The 21,293-nt window shown below is 36.6% G+C and overlaps 1 protein-coding gene across 2 annotated transcripts in view; it reads right to left on the reverse strand.

Annotated features, from left to right (window-relative positions):
* Window positions 1-5,284: 5,284 nt before the first annotated feature.
* Window positions 5,285-21,293, reverse strand: part of rabep1 (rabaptin, RAB GTPase binding effector protein 1) — a 32,385-nt gene continuing 16,376 nt past the window's right edge. Inside the window, exons 11-19 of one of the 2 annotated variants that reach the window (XM_042499215.1) lie at window positions 21,043-21,159; window positions 16,518-16,616; window positions 13,981-14,121; window positions 11,086-11,275; window positions 10,904-10,915; window positions 8,866-8,921; window positions 7,705-7,803; window positions 7,193-7,309; window positions 5,285-6,116 (exon numbers count right to left, since the gene is read on the reverse strand). In XM_042499215.1, coding sequence (XP_042355149.1) covers window positions 6,015-6,116; window positions 7,193-7,309; window positions 7,705-7,803; window positions 8,866-8,921; window positions 10,904-10,915; window positions 11,086-11,275; window positions 13,981-14,121; window positions 16,518-16,616; window positions 21,043-21,159 — 933 coding nt within the window. In that variant the 3' untranslated portion in view covers window positions 5,285-6,014. The remainder of the gene's footprint in view (window positions 6,117-7,192; window positions 7,310-7,704; window positions 7,804-8,865; window positions 8,922-10,903; window positions 10,916-11,085; window positions 11,276-13,980; window positions 14,122-16,517; window positions 16,617-21,042; window positions 21,160-21,293) is intronic. The other variant, XM_042499216.1, reaches the window with a different exon arrangement.

A 21,293-nucleotide genomic window follows, 5' to 3' on the forward strand; every position in this document is an offset into this window, starting at 1 on the left:
TGTTTTTATTTATTTTTTTGCATTCTGATATGTGACACATTTTTTTTAAGTGTCTGTTTTGTTGTTATAATGTTTTAAACAATGTTGTTTTTTAAATTTTATTTCAGCTTTCTGTCACTGTTTTGGTGTGGAGGGGTATGGACAACATAATTTACATTTAGTATACAATTCAAAATGCAAAAATAAATAAATAAAATAACACTATTTTTAATGCCCGTGTTCTATTTTAGTGCCGATATTTCCTTGACCATGGTAAATTTTATTTTTCATATTTTGAAACTTACTGTCACTGTTCTAGCTTCATAATATTTACAGTGCTTTATTTTGCTATATTTATACCAGGAGTGAAGGGAAAAAAGTCAATACGGCATTATATCAATTTTTGTGTCAATAATACATTGTCACTAAGTATTGATTTTTTTCATTATATAAATAATTCATATCACAAATACAAATTAAACTTTTGGTAGTCTACTATAATAAAAGTAAATAAAGTTGAATATATCTGTCTTTTTAATTTAGACAATCATTGCAGTCTTTAAGTTTTAATCAATTTTCTTTTATAAATCCAATTTTTTTGCAATAAAATAAGTGTGATACTAATATGTAAAACTTTACCTCATTAGATAAATCAGATGTTGACAATTTTTTTCCCTTATGGAAATAATTTACAGTTATAAAAGGTGATATATTTTTGATATATGTTATCACAATACTCAGCATATCACAAAACATTTAAAATCACAATAACACTGTATCGTGACTAAAGTATCATGATCGTAAAGTTGAACTCTAATTTTTACTAAAAATAAAAAGTAGTGTGTGGTACACAGTGTGAGCTTTCAGACCTTCAGACTTCAAACGTCACTTTAACACTGAACATAAGTTTTTGGGATTCAACATACATTTTTCAAATAATCCATCAATGTTAGATCAGAAATTATTGAATAAAAAAAAACCTCTTAACATGATGAATTAGTGAATGTCTGATGTTGATGCAAGAATCTTCATATTAATGCCACACAGGCCACAAGTAAAATTTGTTACTGTAATAAACAGACATTAAATTAGAGGGACTTTAAATGTCACAAATAAAATTAAGAGCACACCAAGCCGTAATGCAATAAGGCCTTCAGAGAAAGAAAAAAAATCCAGATCTCACACTGTAAAATTTCTACTTTTACCAGTTCTCAGCCCACAATCATACAAACCAAAAAGAAATACAGTTTTCTGTCAGTGCAACTTCAGCCTGGCTCTCCCACACATCCACATCATCTCATAACACATTGCATGAATCTATCATAAATATCAACTCGAGATATCTACAGTATAGACATATGCAACAAAAGGAAATGTAATACATGCAAAATAAACAGTGATCAACATGTCCTTAAACCATACCAAGATGTTTATAGTTTTGTTTGAATCACAATGCAAAGAGAATCTCTCCCTCCGTTCTGTCAATATTTGTTTTTAAACATTTTCTATAAAACCATATTTGCAGCTTTACGATTAAACGTGAGTGCAGAACATTAAATCACAATCTTTACCTGGAAATGTGTACATAAAATATTAAAACCTTTGCCTGATGTTCTCAAAATCATAATTTTCTCTGTCAGCGCATTAAAACTTAAAGAATTTAGCAACTGCTAAACATTTTTTTGAGTAATTTTCCACAGTGCCAGTAGTCTGTATTTTTCATGTTGTTCATTAATACTTAAAATCAGCCTGAACGTCACACGTGTGGGCGTCCAGCAGCTGATAACGTGCCGCCTCTTTGAGGTTGTGTAATAACTTCTGGTGGCCTAAATTGGTCAAACATGTTATAAAAGCTGACACTCCACATGAACCACCATCATGGCACTCTATTATGTTTCTATTAATATTCTTGGATTTATTTATTTCAATAGAAAACAAAGGTTTGGAGGGGGCAGGCAGCTCTGTCGTACACCTCAAAACACCAGGATTTCATGTGTAGTGGTTCAGCGGATACAACCTGTGTAATCCTGCCACCGCCGGCCTCGCTGTGGTTAAAATCCTTCTTTTAACCCTTTGAACCTGAGCAAATAGGCTTGATTTATTTAAAAAAAAAAAAAAAAAAAAAAAAAACACGGGACGAAGGCAATGAACAGTGAAAGAAATTACACAAAAATTAGCAAAAAATAATAATAATTTAAAAAAAAACAATAAAAATTGTTGAATAAAAATTTGTTTAAAATGAAAAAAAGACAAAAAAAAAAGAAAATCAAATCAAAAAGGCGAACAAGAGCTGGAAAATATTATGATGATATAATATTAGAATCATCCTGTAACATAACTTTAAATATGTAATTATGATAGAGATTTTTTTACCTTGACATTTTTTCCAAAAAATTCAACCTAGCTTTAAAAAAAAAAATCCTAAATCTACTAATTCTTGCAGTTTGTGAAACATTTCTTACCAAGTTACTCATTGCATTTTTTTCTTATGATTTTAAAAACAATCACACCAATTTGCTTCGGGTTAAAGAGGTTTAAATACTTGTGCAAGGCATCTGAAAGAAGCACCAAAACACAAAGTGATGTTGCCCCAGTTTTCAAAGCGTCATTCAAACTGGATTAAATATGGATTATCAAAAAGCACAATTTTCAGAAGGGTTTCTGAAACCCAAAACTCATCATCAGCAAAAATGTTGGCATTGTACGTGTCCATGGTAAGTTACATTTGTATGTTATAATGTCACAGATACATTGAAACCTTAAAATTTCAACAATGCTAACATGTTGTTCACTTTAGGTACAAAAACAGTAAAATATCTAGGTTTGGGGGCAATATCCTGGCAGGAAATGCAGCAATGTTTCAGTGAAAAACAACCGCTTTTTGTGTATCAATGTAGCGATGTCTCGTTGAAACAAACCGCTTTTCCTGGCATTATCTCCGCCAACAGGTCAACAATTCAATGACTCACCAAAACATAACCAGTTTTGTTCGTGGGTGTCGAGCAGAGGTCTACAGTTCTGCAATCCCACTTAAATTTGTAGCCTTTGTGACCCCCAGTCCACAGTCCCTTACTGGCCTAGCTGATGCAAAAAAACATGCAAATGTAACATATCTGTGATTTGCAGAAATGCACAACACCAACATTTTCTTCTGGCAACTGGGCTGCTAAAATCCACTCTCAATTTACGTTAGACAGTTTTGCAACTTTCTTCAACAACACGACAATCACACCCTCTTAAAACAGCCAGGTGTGTGGGGGCGTGTAAGAAAACACGGGGTTTCTTCTGTCAAAAGCTTCCTGTTTTCCTTTTTAGCACTTCTACCTCGAACCCAGTGAAACACCACAGATGAACTATCCAAAAATGTCCCCGTTTGTAAGATTTTTTGTGTCAAGAAAAGAAAGATTGAGGAGTTCTTTTGATTGTAGCCAATCAGAAGACGCTTTTAGACGAGGTTGGATGACAAGTCATCCAAAGCACACTGAGGCTCGTTGTGCGACCACATCAGAGATCAAAAGCGTTTATGTTTGCTCTGAGCGGCCAGCGTAGAGAGGCTAAAAAGGGGATAACAGACATTTTCAGACAGTCTCTTCTGGAAAGCATTCATAGTGTTTCATTCACATGCTCACATTAAACGTGACAGAAACAGCTTTGCAACTATCCAACAAGTAGCTCTGATGAGGCATACCGGCAGCTTCAGTCGTGCAGCAGTCAATGAACTCTCGTACAATAGTTTTTAGTGACGTTCAGAAGCAAAGTTTCAAAGCCTGCAGGATGTTTCACTTTGTTGTTCCTGTTTTTACAAAAAAAAATCCACCACACATCCAACAGATCATTATTGGTTTACTTTCTAATGCACCGATTTAAATAAAATTCATTAGTGGCATCACAGAGGTCACAGCTACCCTTTGGTTGGCATATTACCCTCTGAATTTTCCCAGCAGACAGGAAGTGGCAGGGTGGCTTGTCAGCTAAGAGGTTAATTGTATCGAAGTGCCTTTAAGCAACGATCAGCCTCTTACTGCTGTGACAGAACAGAAACACCTCACGTCAACTGTAATTTAAGACCTTAAGAATTTCATTAAAGGGGACCTAATATGCTTTTCTGTATTTTTTGTCATATATATGTATATAATTTATATATAGTGTTACAGTGAATGATGATCATACTAATGTGGACAAAGTTTCATTTAAACTTTTTTTTTTCTGATTTACCTTCGTTTAAACACATAATATCATAGTTTCACATGTATGAAGACATAAGAGCACAGTGAATGCATGTGTTTTTTTTGAGTGATGTCCAACGTGTTAATGTTTTGGACTAATTGTCAGCTATTGCATGTTTTTGTTTTTAACATGCACTTTAGCATCGGCCACACTTGTCATGTTTTGTCGATGTATGCTGTAGTGTGCTTTTGTTGTTTCCATATGTAATGTAACCAGGACATCCTTGTAAAAGAGAACTTGCTCTCAAAAGCCTTCCCCGTTTAAACAAAGGTTAAATCCAATGAAATGCCCCCAAAATGACCATTTTAAACATGCTGCCTAAGAGAATTATTTGAACAGCACATGGTTATTATAGGATCCACGGTTTTGGGTTGGGTTGCTAATCTGGTGTGTATGGGTCTGGTTGAGCAGGTGGCAGCGTGGCGCGGTACGGCGGGTTGCGGTTCTGGTTTGATGTAGCTGCATCAAAATCAGAATCAGCTTTATTGGCCAAGTATGCTTGTCTAAAAGGGAAACATGTAGACTTGGTTGCCGATGTTGTTAATTTCCCCCCGACTTTGGATCATATCCCAGCTGGGACATGTCTGGTTACGCTTAAAAAAAAAATATCTCTAATTGGTGATTTTTCACAGTAATAAAACTGTTTTTCTCTGTTACTATCATGTCCTTCCTGCAATGCCTGCAGAGAGGCCGAGATACAAAGACCCAGAAACGCTGATTAATCAGAGCAGACCGGGCTTTTTAAGCAGGGGGTCTTAAAGAGACGGGCGATAAAACGGAGCGTCTCAGACAGAGGGTGAATACAGGCGTTTCAGCGCAGACAGTTTGAGGAAAATAAAAGCATGTACATTAAAGCATGTAAACATGTTCTCGTAGAACACCAAAAAAGGAGCATGATAGGTCCCCTTTAAGAAGGTCAAAGAAGAAATTCATAAAAAGGAACCAATTGTGAATTAAAATCCATTTACACTTCCTCGCCTAACCATTTTCCTTTACTCTGACGTGAACTGCTAGTGTTTCTATAGTTTCCTCGATAAACAAGAAACAAGTGTGGAAAAATAAAACTTTGAAACATGACTGAATGTTTCTTCACTGTATTTCTGCAGCTTTAAAAAAGAAAAAGACTTTCCGTCAGACATTAAGAACAAAACAAGATACAGTAGATGATGGTTAAGAAATGGAGGGTATTGCTCAAATGGTGTTCCTTTTTTTATCTCAGTTAAGTTATGTGCAAGTTTTTTTCCGTCCTTCATCGTGTCTTTGTCACAAGGTGAACTAGGTGGAAAATATCACAGAAAAATAGCCAGAGAAGGCGGGGAAACTAAAACACGGGGGGAAAAATGAGCGAGTGGAACAGGGAAGCGATTATCAACCGCTTTGAGAACAGAGGGAGAAAAAGTTATGCATCCAATTGTTTTCTATATTTACCTGGAAAGAGAAGTCGCAGATGAAAAGTGCTTTAGAAGACGACAAACCTTTTTTGGTTGAGCTAATACAGACAGTCATATATCTACAGTAGAAACAAGACACAGACAGACCCACAGGAAGATGGACTCCCTCCGTCCACAGTCACACATTTAGTTATTTACATTTTTTTAGTAGTGTTCTTCTTCATTATTCTATCCACGGTGTGATCCAAGACTCTTGATGTACACAAAAGGCTCCTCATGCCACGTCTGTCCTCCAAACTCTTCCTCTGTGGTGGTTATGGGGGAGGAGGAGGAAGGGTCGGATCAATAATGTTATTGGGGCCAGTGATAAGAGAAAGAAGGGGGAATGAAACTGAAGGCAGTTTTCAATCAGTGGTATCATGTCTCTGGAAGCTGGTTGATGTCAGTCAAGTTGGTGTCATTGAGGATGACTTTGATTCGATCCAAGGAGTCCGCCTGTCGTATTCGCTCCAGCTGTACCTGCAGGACACGGACCAACATCCACTGACTTTTTTTAACACAAAAACAATCAAAATACTGTTTTTGTCTCAACTACTTTCACAGTTTCAGTTTGATTTACTCGCTAAAATCTCTGTAAACATAAACATGCGCTAACAGCCATTGTCACCATTAGTTCCTTGGACACAAAAACATTAAAGTTCACGTTGAAAAATATGAACTTCACCTTTTAAAGAGTAAAATCCTTTTTGTTTGTCCAAAAACCAAAATGCCCAAAAATCTGTCACCAAAGCCACCAGATCTAAATAAACTATAATTTCACTATCATTAAAGACGCTTCATTCAGTCAACAGAAACAAACCGTCTTGGTTCGTCTTTCCACTATTACAACAATCAGCACCTCTGATTTGGTTGAAATAAACTCTTAATTTACCCAGTTAGATAAACAAATATCTGGATGAGAGCAAGAGCGAGGTCAGATATCAGATAAGCAGCGTGTTGAGCCAGCATATTATGAATTATAATATATTAAATATAGTATAAAGGCTTTTGAAGCAACTACATTAAAAACGTGAAATAAGGTAATATTAAATGTTTTTTAAACATTTGTATACGTTCATTTGTGTCCATTCAAAGATAATGTAACAAAGGCTGAATAACTTAAAAACATTTTAGTTATCTTATTAAAATAAAAAGATTTCTATATATCCCTGGCACAAAATGGGTAATAAATTTTGGTCTATGGTCTCAAATTTTGGAAAATTTCTTTGATATATATTAATTGATGAATTAATTAGTTGATAAATACTTTATTGTATTTATTAACTTTTTTCAATATTCCAATTCAATAGCTGATTATTCCTAAGACTTAAAGGTTCATTGCTCTTTGAAATGGTCTGATTATTGCAATTGTTTCTCAGAAAGCGTCCAACAAAAGTGAAAATGTGCAGCACATTAATGTATTTTTAATAATTTTTGGTAAACAGTGGAAGCTTTGGGGCACAGAGGAGGAAGATATAAAAAAATAGAAAATATCTGCCTTTAAACAAAAAAAAAAAAACTACTTGATTCTGTCCCAAAAATAGACGACTCCTTACCTGAAGGGTCTGAGAAAGTTTGACAAAGTCCTTCTGAACCTGCTCACTGACGTCCAGCTCTGTTTGCAGCCGCTGAGCTTTGTCTTTCTCATCAAACACTTGACTCTCTAGTGCAGTCTGCAGAAAATACACACAGTTAAATTAAAAACACTAAATGGTGCCAATAAAATGCCAGAAAAAACATAACAAATATGAAGAGAGATAAATAAAACATATTTACTGAATAATTTAAAGTTAAAATATTACTTCATAATCATCCTTTGTTAATACAGAAATATTATGCAATCTACTTGTTGCAACAGATAATTAAGATATTACTGATATATGAGCTGCTTGGTGGATAAGATGTTTATATTCTTGTAATCCTGACAGGAAAGGTGTTCTGTCCTAAGATACACAACAGTAGATGTGCTGTTTAGAAAGGATCTGTGACACTCTGATATTATAGGTCACATTTTGGGCGGAGTTTGAGGTCGGAGGTCGACAGGTAAATATGTGTAAATGAGTCTGACCTTTGCAGTGGTGAGCTCTCTGAGCTGATGCTCCAGGGTGTTCCTCAGGGCCTGGAGGTTCTCCAGTGTCTCAGTCTTCTCTGTTAGACTGCTCTGCAACTACATTCACAACAGATATACAGTCAATATAATAATAACACACACTGGACTGCAGATAATACATTCAAACAAGACTCTGCAACTGAAAAGTGAGAGAGAGATTACAGTGTCGTTGCAACTGATGGACTGTAAGTCCTGCAAAATGTCTTAGCTGAATGACTCAGTGTTTATTATTCCCCTTTCCCACGTGGGTTTTTCAAATACAGGTAAACACGCTAAATATAGGCGATCGACTGCATTCCCACTGCCAGTGAACACCCCTGGAGCACACAAGTCTGCCTTTCTGTCAGCTTTTGTGTGTGTGTGTGTGTGTGTGTGTGTGTGTGTGTGTGTGTGTGCGCGCTTTGTTTTGTTGGTGTGTCCGTGTGATGTCACAGACAAGCAGGAGAACAGATTAACAGTAGACAGCAGCAGGAACAAAGATCTCTGAAAACTTTTCAGTGGTTTCTTTTGTTTATATGTATGTTGCTTATTCAGTCTCTCTTTTAAACTCTGCGCAGATGTATTGGATCTGTGTTTTAGTGCTGCTTAGGAGGAGATGAATGGTAATTAGTGACGGCGCATCATTGCATCTTGCCGGTTAAGGAGCTGAAATTAGCGCATTCAGCCAGGTGTTGTGTTCCCATCAATGCCGGTCAGAGACTTGAGGCAATATAGCTTCAAGACTACAGTAAGTCATGGAAGGATATTTTCACAAATTTAATTTTTATAAAAAGCAACATGAATTGAAGCTCCAGGTCTCAATGAAAATGGGAGAAGTTAGAGACCAAGGATGACGAGACTATGAGTCAACTTCATTCCCGTGCTGCCAGGTTTGTGACCCCTTTTCCTCTTCTGGGTGTTCCACGAATTTATTACTGATTACAGACCATGGTGTTTTATTCATATAAAATTATTGTTTAACGCAGCTTTAAAAAAACAGATCTGAGAAAAATCTTCAATGCAACATGACAGTCTTTTCATAAGACAAAAGTAGCAGCATATGCATCTGACAAAGTTCACTAAGTGCCTCTTTTCCCCTCACTGACGTGTAATACTGCAGGATATCATAGCGTAAAGTACCTGCTCCTTCTCCGCCTTTATTCGCTCCAGCTCCGTCTTCAGACTGGAGAAAGATGCTGTTGGAGGGACACATCATTAGAGGATCATCCTGTACTCATCGAAGTCTGAAAAGCTCAAAGATATTCTCTCAGGGATCATGACAGGGTCTCTTGAAAATTACTTGGCAATTCATGAATAATGCATCAAAAGCTGCACCTTTAGTGAAAGCAAAGAGCTGAAAGTTACCGTGTGTGTTTTGGCTCATGTGAAACAGAAACAGTAAGAGATCTACTCAATAAAACCTGAAGGCTAACAGACTGACTGAGCCTAAAAATTGTTGAGCTAAAAATGAACACAAACAAACATAAAACACTTGACATTTAATGGCTAAATTGATTTTTTTGGGGAGCTCAGCTCAAAGGTCACTTAAAAAGACAAGGTGTCAAAGTCATCTCTGTGTTTCTAGCTGATCTGTCAGATGTAAAAATGTTCACATTTGAAATGAATATAAACCTTTTAGTGATCCAAACATGGTAAATTTTTAGTTGTTTGTTAAATAAATACTAAATTACAAATAACAGGAAAAAGCAGTCTTGGATGGTTTTCAATATACACTTTCTGTGTCAAAGTTCCCAAAAGTTCTATTTTACTACTGAAAGGGACTATTTACAAATGCTACTATTTATTTCGGATTAAACTAAAGCTGAAACAATTGTTAATTGATCAAAAATTAAGTTTTGCTACGCAATACATGTTACATAAAATATTGCAAGTATTCTCTGGAACCTGCTTTTATAATTTCTAATTATCCATATTTTATATATTTTATTTAAATAAGATCTTTTAGTTTTGGATGGTTGGTTGTACAAAACAAGACCTCCAAGGCTTCAGTGTAAGACGTTTTTAACACGACATGGAATGCAATTTAACGCCTGTTTCACAGGCATACCAAATTAAGTATTAAAGTATGATAAAAAGTCAAAAGAGACACGGAAATAGGCCCTAAAATTATCTATTTGGACTTGAAATACCATATATATATATATATGATTTTTTTTGTTGTTTTTTTAACTTTGCAAAAATAAGGTAGTGCACATAAAAGGTTTGCACGTAATTCTCAGCTTTACATGCACTGGTGAACGTAACTTGGCACAGAATATATGTTGTGCTCGGCTGCCAACTCTCATGCATTAACCAAAATATTTAACACTTCTGCTCTCATGCCGGAGGCCCATTTTCTCACACAGTGAAAAGCAAATTTCATTGCTGCACGAAAAGAGGACACTGAAGCCTTTTATGTACTTGCAAAGTTAAAAAAACAACAAAAAAAATCAACTGTGCAGGAATAAAACATTTGATTCATGTATATTTTAAAAGTTACATGCACCAGAGCATGTACCAAAAAAAAAGTATTTTGAGCACCATCTATTTATTAATCTTTAATTAATTTATTAAAGACAGATGAAAATACTTAAGATTTACTTGATTTAAATGTAAGACTTTTAATACCTCCAGTGCCGTTTTTCAGAAAATTGAATTCAAAGCTTTAGTTTTTTTTTTTTTAGACTTTTCAAGACCTGTACTTTGGACGTCACATTAATGTTACACCAGACAGAACCAATAACCAAAAAAGAGACGATTTAGACGCTGAATCTTGCGTCACACACTGTTTTAAAGGTGACCACTGAAAGTGAGAGCAGTCTTTTTAGCAGCCAACAACACATTTGTAAAGGTTTAGCCTGTGAATGCACACGTTTCATGACAACAGTGTTAAATCATCAACAGGATTCACAAACATCCTTCATGAAACTACAGTGAAACACGTTACGAACACTCTGTGGGGTCAGACAACATTCAGTGAAGTCAATAATCTATTAATACACACTTTAGCCGTTCCAAGACAGATCAACATGTGAGGGAAAAGCGGCGTGTTGATGACTCACTACAGTTATTTATCAGTCTCACAGCTATGCCATTAACACACAGACACACACGCACACGCACACGCACACGCACACATACAAGCAGTTAAGGTGAGCTCTTTCAACGAGTGTCATACCTTCCAGGATGTCTGAATGATAGTGATCAATGGAGAAGAAACAAAAGCAGAAACAGAAGTGAATGTGAAAAATGTCTAGAAAATAAGACAGATATGTATGCTGGAAACATCCCTACAGAAGTTTAAGAGTGTTGAAAGTTCAAAGGTTAATCAGTGATCGGACTGGATGGTTTAAGTCTCACCTATCTCCTCCTTACAGCCCTCGATCTCCAGCTGCAGCGTCTCCTCCAGGTTCTCCTTCAGGCACTGCTCCGCCTGGTTCTGCTCCTTTAGGAACAAAATCTCAGCTTTCAGTTTCTCCTCCATGTGATCAGCGGACGTCCGTAACGCCACCAGGTCCTCACGTAACCGCACCACCAGGCCATGTAGCTCCTGAGAGAGAATGAAATTAGATTGCACAGTTTGGTAAAAGAATATTTCACCCCCCAAATAACCATTTGCATGTCATTATTCACTCCCTCTAACTTAAATTAGGGAAGAAAACTTTTTTTTCTCACATGCCTCCACTGTGAACAAAAAATCCAAAAAGGCAAGCTTCCTTATGGACTGAAGTAAAAGAAGTCTGCATTTAACAACACCAAAATTATATCAAAACATCCATTTTCAAACTTTCAAACACAACTGGAGCAGTACAATCCAAGTCTGATTTATCCAGTTTTTCCCAAACAGACAGCTCTTTACAACAAGAAACTGGAAAAAATGTTAAACTTATCTATTCTCTCTTTTAAGCCACACTCTGACAAAAAGTTATTTTACCACAATGAACAAAGGAGCTGCTGGTCTACCACTGCCTCAGTCAGAGGTGAATCTGAAATAACACCTTAAAAAAATACAGTCACACAATAACACACACACACACACAAAAAAACGGACGGACGCAGTGGTAGACCAGCAGCTGTTTTAGTCAATGAAGTCTGGTTTTGAAGAGAGCAAAACAGATATTTTTGAAGGTTTTTTATAGAAAGCTGTGGATGGCAACAACAGAAGTGTTCTTTTTTTCGTCACCCCGCTGTTGAGGTGGCTGGCACACTGATCCAAAACTAAAAGGTGAAGCTGGAAACACGGCAGTCTATTGGCTAATGAAGAGAGAACTGTCACACTTGCTCCACAAGAATATAATGCACAAACCCACTATTTTAAAATTTCCTATCAAATGAAACACACTTTAACACTCCAGTCTGTTCCTTTTTTCTCTGAAAATGTTGGCACAACCCCGTTCCGTGAATGAGGTGAAACGTTCAATGAGATCAATGAGGTGCAGATGTTCCTATGCATTATTTCCGTGAAGAGGAAATAAAGCAAAAGCGAGATGAAGCAATGAGTAACAGCCCTGCCTACATTTTTGAGTACCGTCTGCAGCAAAAAATGCAAAATAGATACAGAGTCTGGGTGGAGGTCTGGTCGGGTTACTTACTGGTTCACGTGGAAACACTGATTTAGATAAGTTTCACTTTTCTTTCAGTTCAGCTGGAAAGGGCTGTCTGTTTGGGAAGTACTGAGCATACAGCTGGATAAATGAGATTTGGATTAAACTGCACGAGCTGTGTGTGAGTTTGTAATACATTTTTTTAATATAGCTTTGTTGTTGTTAAACATGGTCCCCTTTAACTCCAATTTACCATGACTCTTCGTAACCGTCGAGGCATGCGAGAAATAAAAACATTTCTTCATGAATCAATGCAACAAGGGGTGAGTAATTGATAAACAAATTGTCATTTGGGGGGTGTTTTCTTTAAGATTAAAGGAAATTAATATGGAAGGATTTTGCAGACAGGGATGGGACTTTCTTCTTTTTACATTGGGCAATGTCCACATTCGGTTCTTACACTTTACTGATTACCATTTATTACTGTGAATGCTTACGGCATTCTGGCATCACAAATAACAAATTTCACCGTGAATGCATGAATGAATGTAACCTATACACGACGGGCAGTTTAGCTATATATATTACTTAACCTCTTAATCTGTTACTATTTGTGAGTTATATTGCAGCCATCACATAAATGGTGCAACCCAAATTAGGAAATTACTAGTTTGAATTTAAATAGTAGTAGCAAATAGTAGTAGAAATAAGTAAGTGCTTTACACATAAAAGCAGTAGGGGATATAATAAAATTGTTACAACACAATCCAGACCTCATTCAAATTCTAGTTGTTAAAAAAAAGAATAATGAGAAGCTACACTGCCTTGTATTAACATGATTTCTGGTATCTTCATGCAGCAAATACAGATTTAAATGTTATGTGAGCAGCTTGTTTTAACCACCAACAAGGTGAAAATGTCATGGGATCATCAGTGTTACTCCACCTCCACTAAAGTAGAGCCCACTCTGCCAGATATACCTCCAGAGCGTAATTCAGCAAGAGGCAAAGAGTAAAGGTGTGGGAGGATGATGCGTGTGTTTGAGAGCACACAGCTGTGAGAAAAGATAGTATTCTCATCTCGTCAGAAAGCTGAACATGAGCAGTGGTGGAAGAGGTATTCAGACCCTTTACTTTAAAGGGATTCTTTGCCGATTTTCAACCAGCTTTGCATCAAGACAATGTGAGTAGTATGTGTAGATGAACTACGGTAAATATCCCTCCAGCTAACCAGTGACTCGATACTGATTTAGGGGCGAATTATTCCTTTAACACTTTGAGACATGAGAAAATTGGCTTGATGTCTTAAAAAATACGTAAGAGGCAATTAGCAACTTCAGAAGAGATGACCCAAAAACTAGCAAAAAAAAAAAATCACAAAAAAAAGTACAAGAAAATTACTTTAAAATAAGGGGAAAAACAAGTAAAGTAAAAGAAAAAAATAAAATAATAATTTTAAAAAATAATTTTAAATATATAATTTTGATAATTATAACCATAGATTTGTGGACACTTTCCCTTGCTTCTTTATAAATAATTTTCTAAATCTACTAATTTCTTGCAATTTGCAATTCCCTAAAAGAAAGCAAACCAATTTTGCTCATATTTCTAAGATTTAAATACTTGTGACAGTGTCTGAGCACAGTACATAAAAGTGATGTCAATCCAGGTTTCAAAGAGTTAAGGATCTGCGGGAACCCCGCTTTACGTACTTGCACAGTATTGGGCATCTGGAAGTCCTCTTGTTGCTGCAGTTCTACGTGCAGTCTGTGTTTCCCCTGCAGGCTCTCGTTGTCTCTCTGGAGTCGGCTTAGTTCATCTGCAACCTGCTCCCTCGACTTCACCAGCACCGCCTGAAAATAACAAAAAACATAAATCATGCCATCTCATCGTGTCAGCTCGTTTCCGTTTGTGTTTTAAAAAAACTCCTGCCATGTGGAACCAGCAGCACTTCAACACATGGTGAAGAGTGAGTAACCAGCCCTCTGACTCTGCCTGCAGAGCCATCATTCTGCTCAGTGTTACATTATGACTGAATTCATGACAGTATTAAGGCCCATATTTCTGCAGATCAAAGCCACATGCAGAAACAGGAATGTCTCATTTTTCTGGCAGAAGTTTGTCTGCAAAGACTTTGAAGGCACATCGATGCATGTGCTGTGATACAGCTCGCAGCAGCACATTCATTAATGAAAAATGTTCCGTCTCACTCACTTCCTCCTGTTTTCGCCAACAACGAACTTCTACCAAAAATGTGTGCACTTACTTTACAATGTAAATGGCATGTTTTTGCATTGATGTGCCGTGTATAAATCTGTATGTTTCTGATGTGGTTAATGAGTAGCATTTGGACATATTTAACATCATTTTTGAGGTGAAATATCCTGTAGCCGGGAGCAAATATTTGTGGTAGGGAGGAACGGAAACATTACAAAAACAGTTCAGTTTTACCTCCAAAACAGTGCCTTTTTTGTTCATAACCTGTGTTTAAACTTGACATAGAACACCCAATGTGAACTGAGACAGAAAATCAATCAATAATAACCCCCGAAAACTGACGCATGTTACTGTCCTAAGATGTGAAAAATTAAATATATTTTAAAAAAATTAAAAATATGTAACTTTTTCACATTTAATTTCTAAAAAAATTTAGGTTAATATTGTATATTTAGTTGAGCTGTACATTTACATCGTCTAAAAATATTTAAAATGATGCTCAAACTCAGAAAAATCGCTGTTATTGTCGTTGTCGCCTGTTAGTGGCATCATATCTTCTGCCTCAGACTTGTGGTTGTCTGCCAGACGCTGTCATAAATTGACTTTTTATCCACAGCCACATTTTCGCTACACTTATATATATATATATATATATATATATATATATACATAGTTATATATATAGTTTAGTCATCGGATGACTGTACCTTTAGTTATCAGATTAGGAGAAAGACTGATTTTTAACTTGAAACAGCTTTATTCAGTGTTTTTACCATTTTAAATCACCCGGTCTGTTTGTTTTGGAGATAAAGAGACAGCCACAGATAATTTGGCTTCGGCTAAAAACCTCCTGAGCATCTCGATCTTAAATTATCAAAGAGAAAAGGAAAAAAAGGTGCCACCCCCTTTATTTACCGGTTTAACTGTGTCTGTCTGTTGTGGAGAGGAAGAGACCTCGCTGGATAAACTGGCTCCAAGTAAAAACCTCCTGAACAATAAACACTGAAGGAATCCTAACTGGAAGAAACTGACTGCAATTATGGCACTACTCTGTATTTTGTTATTGTTTTGACTGACAGAACCTTAGCAGAAAAAAATACATGTTGTAAATAATCTACGAATATCTTATCTGTAATTGTGTCTCTTATCTATATTCTTTCCTATTCTCAAACAACTGCAGTAATGTTCAGTGTATAAATCTGTTTAAATCTGTTGTGGTAGATGAGCGTCTTTTGGATAAATTCAATGTCATTCTTCATCTGCATTTGTTTTAAAATACTTGTGGTAGGAAGGAAAAGTGATAACAATTCCAATTTACTTTTAAAAAAGTGACTTTTTTAGGTTTAAACTAGATTTGAAACACTAGATTAGGGGACTGAGACAGACATTAACTACTTTGATAACTGACAAATACATGTTATTCTATAATGTGAAAATTTTCTGATTTTATATTTAAATTAAATGTCTTTGGGTCTGGGACTGTTGGTTAATCAAAACAAGACATCCAAAGATTTCATCTTGGGCTCGTAAAACATTACATTTGACACTTTACAGTTACTATAATTAGCAATGCACATGGCAATTTTTTCAGTGACGTACAGCACATAAATCAGTACATTTTTAAGCAATATGGAGAAACTGGCAAGATTGCATTTCACAGAAATTGTACCTTATATGATAACACCTGATGAATAAAACTGATTGATTAATGTAACATGTTTTTATTTTGTTAAAAAATACTGTGACCAAGAGCTCCATCATGACAGCAAATATTTGTGGTTGGGAGGAAACAGTGACGTTGTTACCACAGAGGCAAAGAAAACTAAATCCAAAACGCTAACAGGCCGCAGTTTGGCTGCATGTCCGATTACAGTGCTGGAGCCTGTTGTCAAAACAAAAAACTGATATGCTTATTTGGAGGGCTAAAGTCTTGCCAGCATTAGCAGCCTCTGACATTAGGGAGGAACTCGAGTTACACACATTTAAACACAGCTGGCAAGAACAAGCAACACAAGAAGAATATGCTGCTCACCATCTGTTCCTGTGTGTTCCTCTTTGCTTCACTGAAGGCCTGCTGCAGTGTGCTGAGCAGCGTTTCTGATTCCTGGACTCTCTGCATGAGGGCGGACACCTACAACACACAGAAAAACATTGCTGAGAAAAAGCACTCTTGCTCAATATTGGACCCGTTTCCAAAACTGTTATTCTTATGAGTCACTTAGACACAAAAACATGGGGAAATAAGGTCCAGGTTGAAAAATATCCTTTGTGATTTAATGATGATTTGTTTGAGAGGAACAGGCAATAAAAAAACAAGACAAGTTAATTATAACTTGTAGTAATTTTGTTGCATTAAACTAACAGCTAAAGTAGCTATCAAAGGTCAGCACTGAAGCTTAGGAACTACTCTACACCAGTAATCAGCAGATGCAGAGACAGCTGACCGTCCTGGCTTCAAACGCCCTCAGACGCCACACTGGACCACAGTGTTTTGTGCCAGTTGCAGCCCACAGCTGTGGCATCTGTCTACAATAAACCTGGTGGTTTTGTGAACTAACAAAAGGTGTTTTCACTCTTATATAAAGCCTGTGGTCGACGTGACAGGGCTTCTAAAAGAAAAAGAAAATTTAATTTGTTTTCACAGCGCAGTGCAATGAGGCTCAGTTGCACTTCAAGATCCTCGTAAATTCGGCGATACAGCTATCAAATGATAAAATAATTATTACTTTCTTTTGTAACACTTAAACTGCCACTGTTTAGTATTCATAAGCAGTATAGAAACATTTAATAAATGAGTTTTAGCACACTGTGGGGATATTTAAAATGTTGATTAATGAAGAATTTGAAGCTTCATTCATAACACTGACTCTCGAATTATACATCAACATTTGAATGCAGCAAAGCTTTTCCTTTTCTATTTTTTTGACTGTCTATCCATTCTGTTTAATCTCTGTATCTCTGCACAGCTGCAGATTAAGATCAGGCTACACATATATTTTTTGTATTAGTAGTATTCGATTCTAGCGGTGGCTGCATAGGATTGTTTCTGACTGTGATAAAAAACATTTTTAATACGTCCAGAGCGTTGTTAAGTCATAAAGTCGAAATTTATTGAAAAAAGATCAATGTAATAATTTCCAGAATTCAAAGCATGTTTTTATTTAACTTTTTTTTTTGCTTCAATCCATATTTTGTCACTGTTTAAAATATTTTCACTGCAGTCAAAAACCTGTTTCTTTGTCCTCGTTGCACACAAACGGGGGGCATGCACCTGTATTGACAGAGTAGTCTTGCAGCAATCTGCTTCATAAATTTTATTTATTCATTTAAGCAGGTTCATTTGATTAAAAAAAGAAAAGACTTAAATCACTTTATGTACACTAAGGAGTTTGTTCAAGGATTTTTTTAGAGTCATGAAGTCATAAAGCATGACAAAAGGCATTCAAAGCTTCATTCAAAAACCTCAGTAGAAGCTTTGAATGGAAATGTAAAAAATCAACATTCAGTACAGCCTTAAATTTTACATCGTTACAAATGTGTGTTGCTATTTTGTTATCATTTGTTTTCACAGCAGCCTCCGCTTATGAGAGCCTGCAGGAGGAGTTAAAGTTTTTGACAAACACATCTGTTTATAACTTTACAGCAGTGCTTTGCAATCTGTTTGTTGATGTTATTATTTTGCTTATAGATGCAAAAAAAAGGTTTTTAGAAAACATCTTCCTTGGCAAATTCTGTTTGATGATTAAAAAGGTGTAGAGTAAAAAATGCATTCAAGCGTGCAGAGTACTGCAGATCTTTGGTGCATCCCTGGTGCACGAAAACAGCGTGGGATAAGGCTAAATCCATTATCACACACTATCAGTGGGTGTGTTGTGTCAGCGGTTTGTTAGTGGACTATTAACAGTGAAGACCAATCACATCAGCTCCTCTCATCCCAAAAAAACAGCTCTGTGATAACCTGACAGCTTTGTGGTGTCTAAAATGCAGTAATATTGTCTTATTCTCTTATTGTACAAGAATAACTACGAGCACAAATCTGCAGGGCCAATGATATCTCTTAACACTTAATCAACTAAATCTTTTTTTGACTTTCTGCAATTAAGTGACTAAACATATATTTACTACAGATTAATAATAATTCTTACAGTGTTGTACTGCTACATACACCTCAAGGTAACCGTGTTGACATCAGCAAATAATAAATATTACATGTAAAATATCAAATAGTTATTTGTGGTCACAGCAGCGTGAAATTGAAGCAACACAGCTATATGACTCTGCTCCACCACGTCCTGCTCATTATTGCACCCACAGGTCTACTGAATAAAAAATGTGATGCTTTGGGCTTCACTCGTTGAGTCGGTGAGGAGGAGTCATGAGTCATGAGCCGGCTGTTGCTCTGGTAACCTGCTGTTGAGTGAGGAGAGAGGACTGATGGGAAGGGATAGTACGCTACTATATACTTTTACTCCACTACAACTCAGAGGTAAATATTGCACTTTTTACTCCACTACATTTGTATGACAGCACTAGTTACTTTCAGATTACAGTTTTTCCTCCCCTTCCTGTCCAGTGAAAAACATGTTTGTGACAAACTTAAGGTTGCTGTGTTCCTTTATGTGTTTTAAAAATTTCTGCCAGCTGTGTGTGCGGTGCAGGACAAGAGGAACCAGTCACTGAAAATACTATGAGCAGCATGAACAGGAAAGAATAACATACGAATAATGAAGTCTAAAAAGTTGCTTATGAGGAGTTGGACAAACAGTGAGTATCTGACTGCCTGAAAATGGGTTGCAACGGCTGCGATAGTTGTCAGGTACTGCGTGCTGCGCTGTGCACGAGACGTGAGCCTTTATGCAGTGCAGGCACATTAATTTATGGTAATTATGAAGTTTATACTTCATCCTACTCCTTTTTGCACATGTAAATTGAGGTAGTTGTGGAGGGCATCAATTCCTTTTTTCCTTTTTGTTATTCGTATGTTTTTAACTGATGTTTTTTTGTTTTTTTTACATGTGCAATTAAGACATCGAAAGATTATTTTTTGGCATTGGCAAAAAATTTGGCATTTATTAGATAGGACAGGAGATTCCTAGCGTTAAAGGGAGAGAGAGGGGATGACATGCAGCAAAGGGCCGTGAGCTGGAATTGGTCTCATGGCCGCTGCAGCAAGGACACTGCCCTCATACATGGGGCACCTGCTTTATCCACTGAGCCACCCAGTGCCCCAAATCAATCAAAATTTGATCATGAAAGAATTGGCTATATGTGTGTCTGACCAGCTCGTCAACAGTCAGAAACAATCAGACTGAAAATTTTCCTACGCCGGCAAGCAAAACGCATCGTTATTACAAACTGTGTTCTTATGGTGCATTTAGATGCAATAACTGTTCAAACATGTACAAGAGAATGAACAGCAGAGTAAAATGTGTGAATTTAAAGAGTCCTATGAAGATACATTACAGCTGGTCAGAGGAGGCCCATAGTGGCCCAAAATTGCATTGTACTCTTCAAATCACCAGTTACACACCCTCCTATGGCGCCTCAGCTCCCACTGTGGAAAGTCTTTGAAAAAACAAACCAGTGCAGATGAGGAGAAATCCTCTCTGTGAAATTGCTGGTGCAAAGCTGCACTCTCTGCAATACACCTACACAGATACAGTGGTGCCTATTTTCTCAACAAATTCACTACTTTTAAAACACTATCACTCCAAACTGCTGAACTCAGTGGGTGTTTTCTCCTTTCCACAGTCACTGCACTTCATGTAGGCAGAGATCCTACATACAATTACTCAGATATAATAGACAAATGACTAATTAACAGCCTAGCAGGTTTCACTAAATTACTACCAACTAGCTAGCTGTGAGGGAGCGTAACAACATATATACGTGAGTATTTCTTGGATTACATATAAAAATATGACGTTTTGAAACTAATAGAGGAAGAGAAATAAAAGGAAGACACAGCAAGAAATTAGTAATTATAGTTTTGCCTGCTGGTTTGGCCCAATTAGATTCAGTGTGTCTTAAACTTTCATTATCACAGATGTCTACTGACAAATAAAGTCCATAAATCAGCTAAAACATAATAAAAAAAGACATTATTATATTTGCAGAAACTGCCTGAGAATCATCATGTTTTTGAGTTTTTCTTCAGTATCAAATGAATCCAGTAAAAGTAAAATGTCAAAATGTGAACAAATATGGGTTTAAACATTTTGTAGCCAATACCCTAACTCACTGAATCCATGGTAAGAACATTATACTTTCTGTTGGCATCCCCAAAAGCATTTTGGGGACTTAAGACAGTCCTGCTGCCTTTATATAACAAAGAAAATCAACTCAAATAATAAGCCAAAGGTCTAATGTCGCTCTAGCCATTATTCTGTGCTCCCAGATTTAATATGAAAATGACTGAGTTATAAATTCCTTCAAAAAAAAAAAAGAAAAGAAAAAGAGAGAACAGATTTCAAGTCTTTACTTCCACATTGACAGTTGCACATTAAGCATTAAACCAGATATCTGAAGGGAATAACATGAAGTTATTGTGTCCAAACCTTAGCCGCGGTTTCCTCATTCCCAGCTTTGACCGAATCTTCCAAACTCTGTTTCTCCGTCATCGTCCTCTCCAGCTGATCGTTGGCTTGACGTAGCATCACCTGCAGTTTCTTCACCTGGAAGACAGTGTAACGGAAAATCGCTCTAATTAATAAACACTATCAACCAAAACGTGGAAAGGTGAAGCTTTGTGGACCGAGGCAGTACCATGCTTCTACAAATCATCTGTGGCTTGATGTCAACAATCAAT

Source organism: Plectropomus leopardus, chromosome 13 (assembly GCF_008729295.1).
Source record: "Plectropomus leopardus isolate mb chromosome 13, YSFRI_Pleo_2.0, whole genome shotgun sequence".
Taxonomy (NCBI): Eukaryota; Metazoa; Chordata; class Actinopteri; order Perciformes; family Serranidae; genus Plectropomus; species Plectropomus leopardus.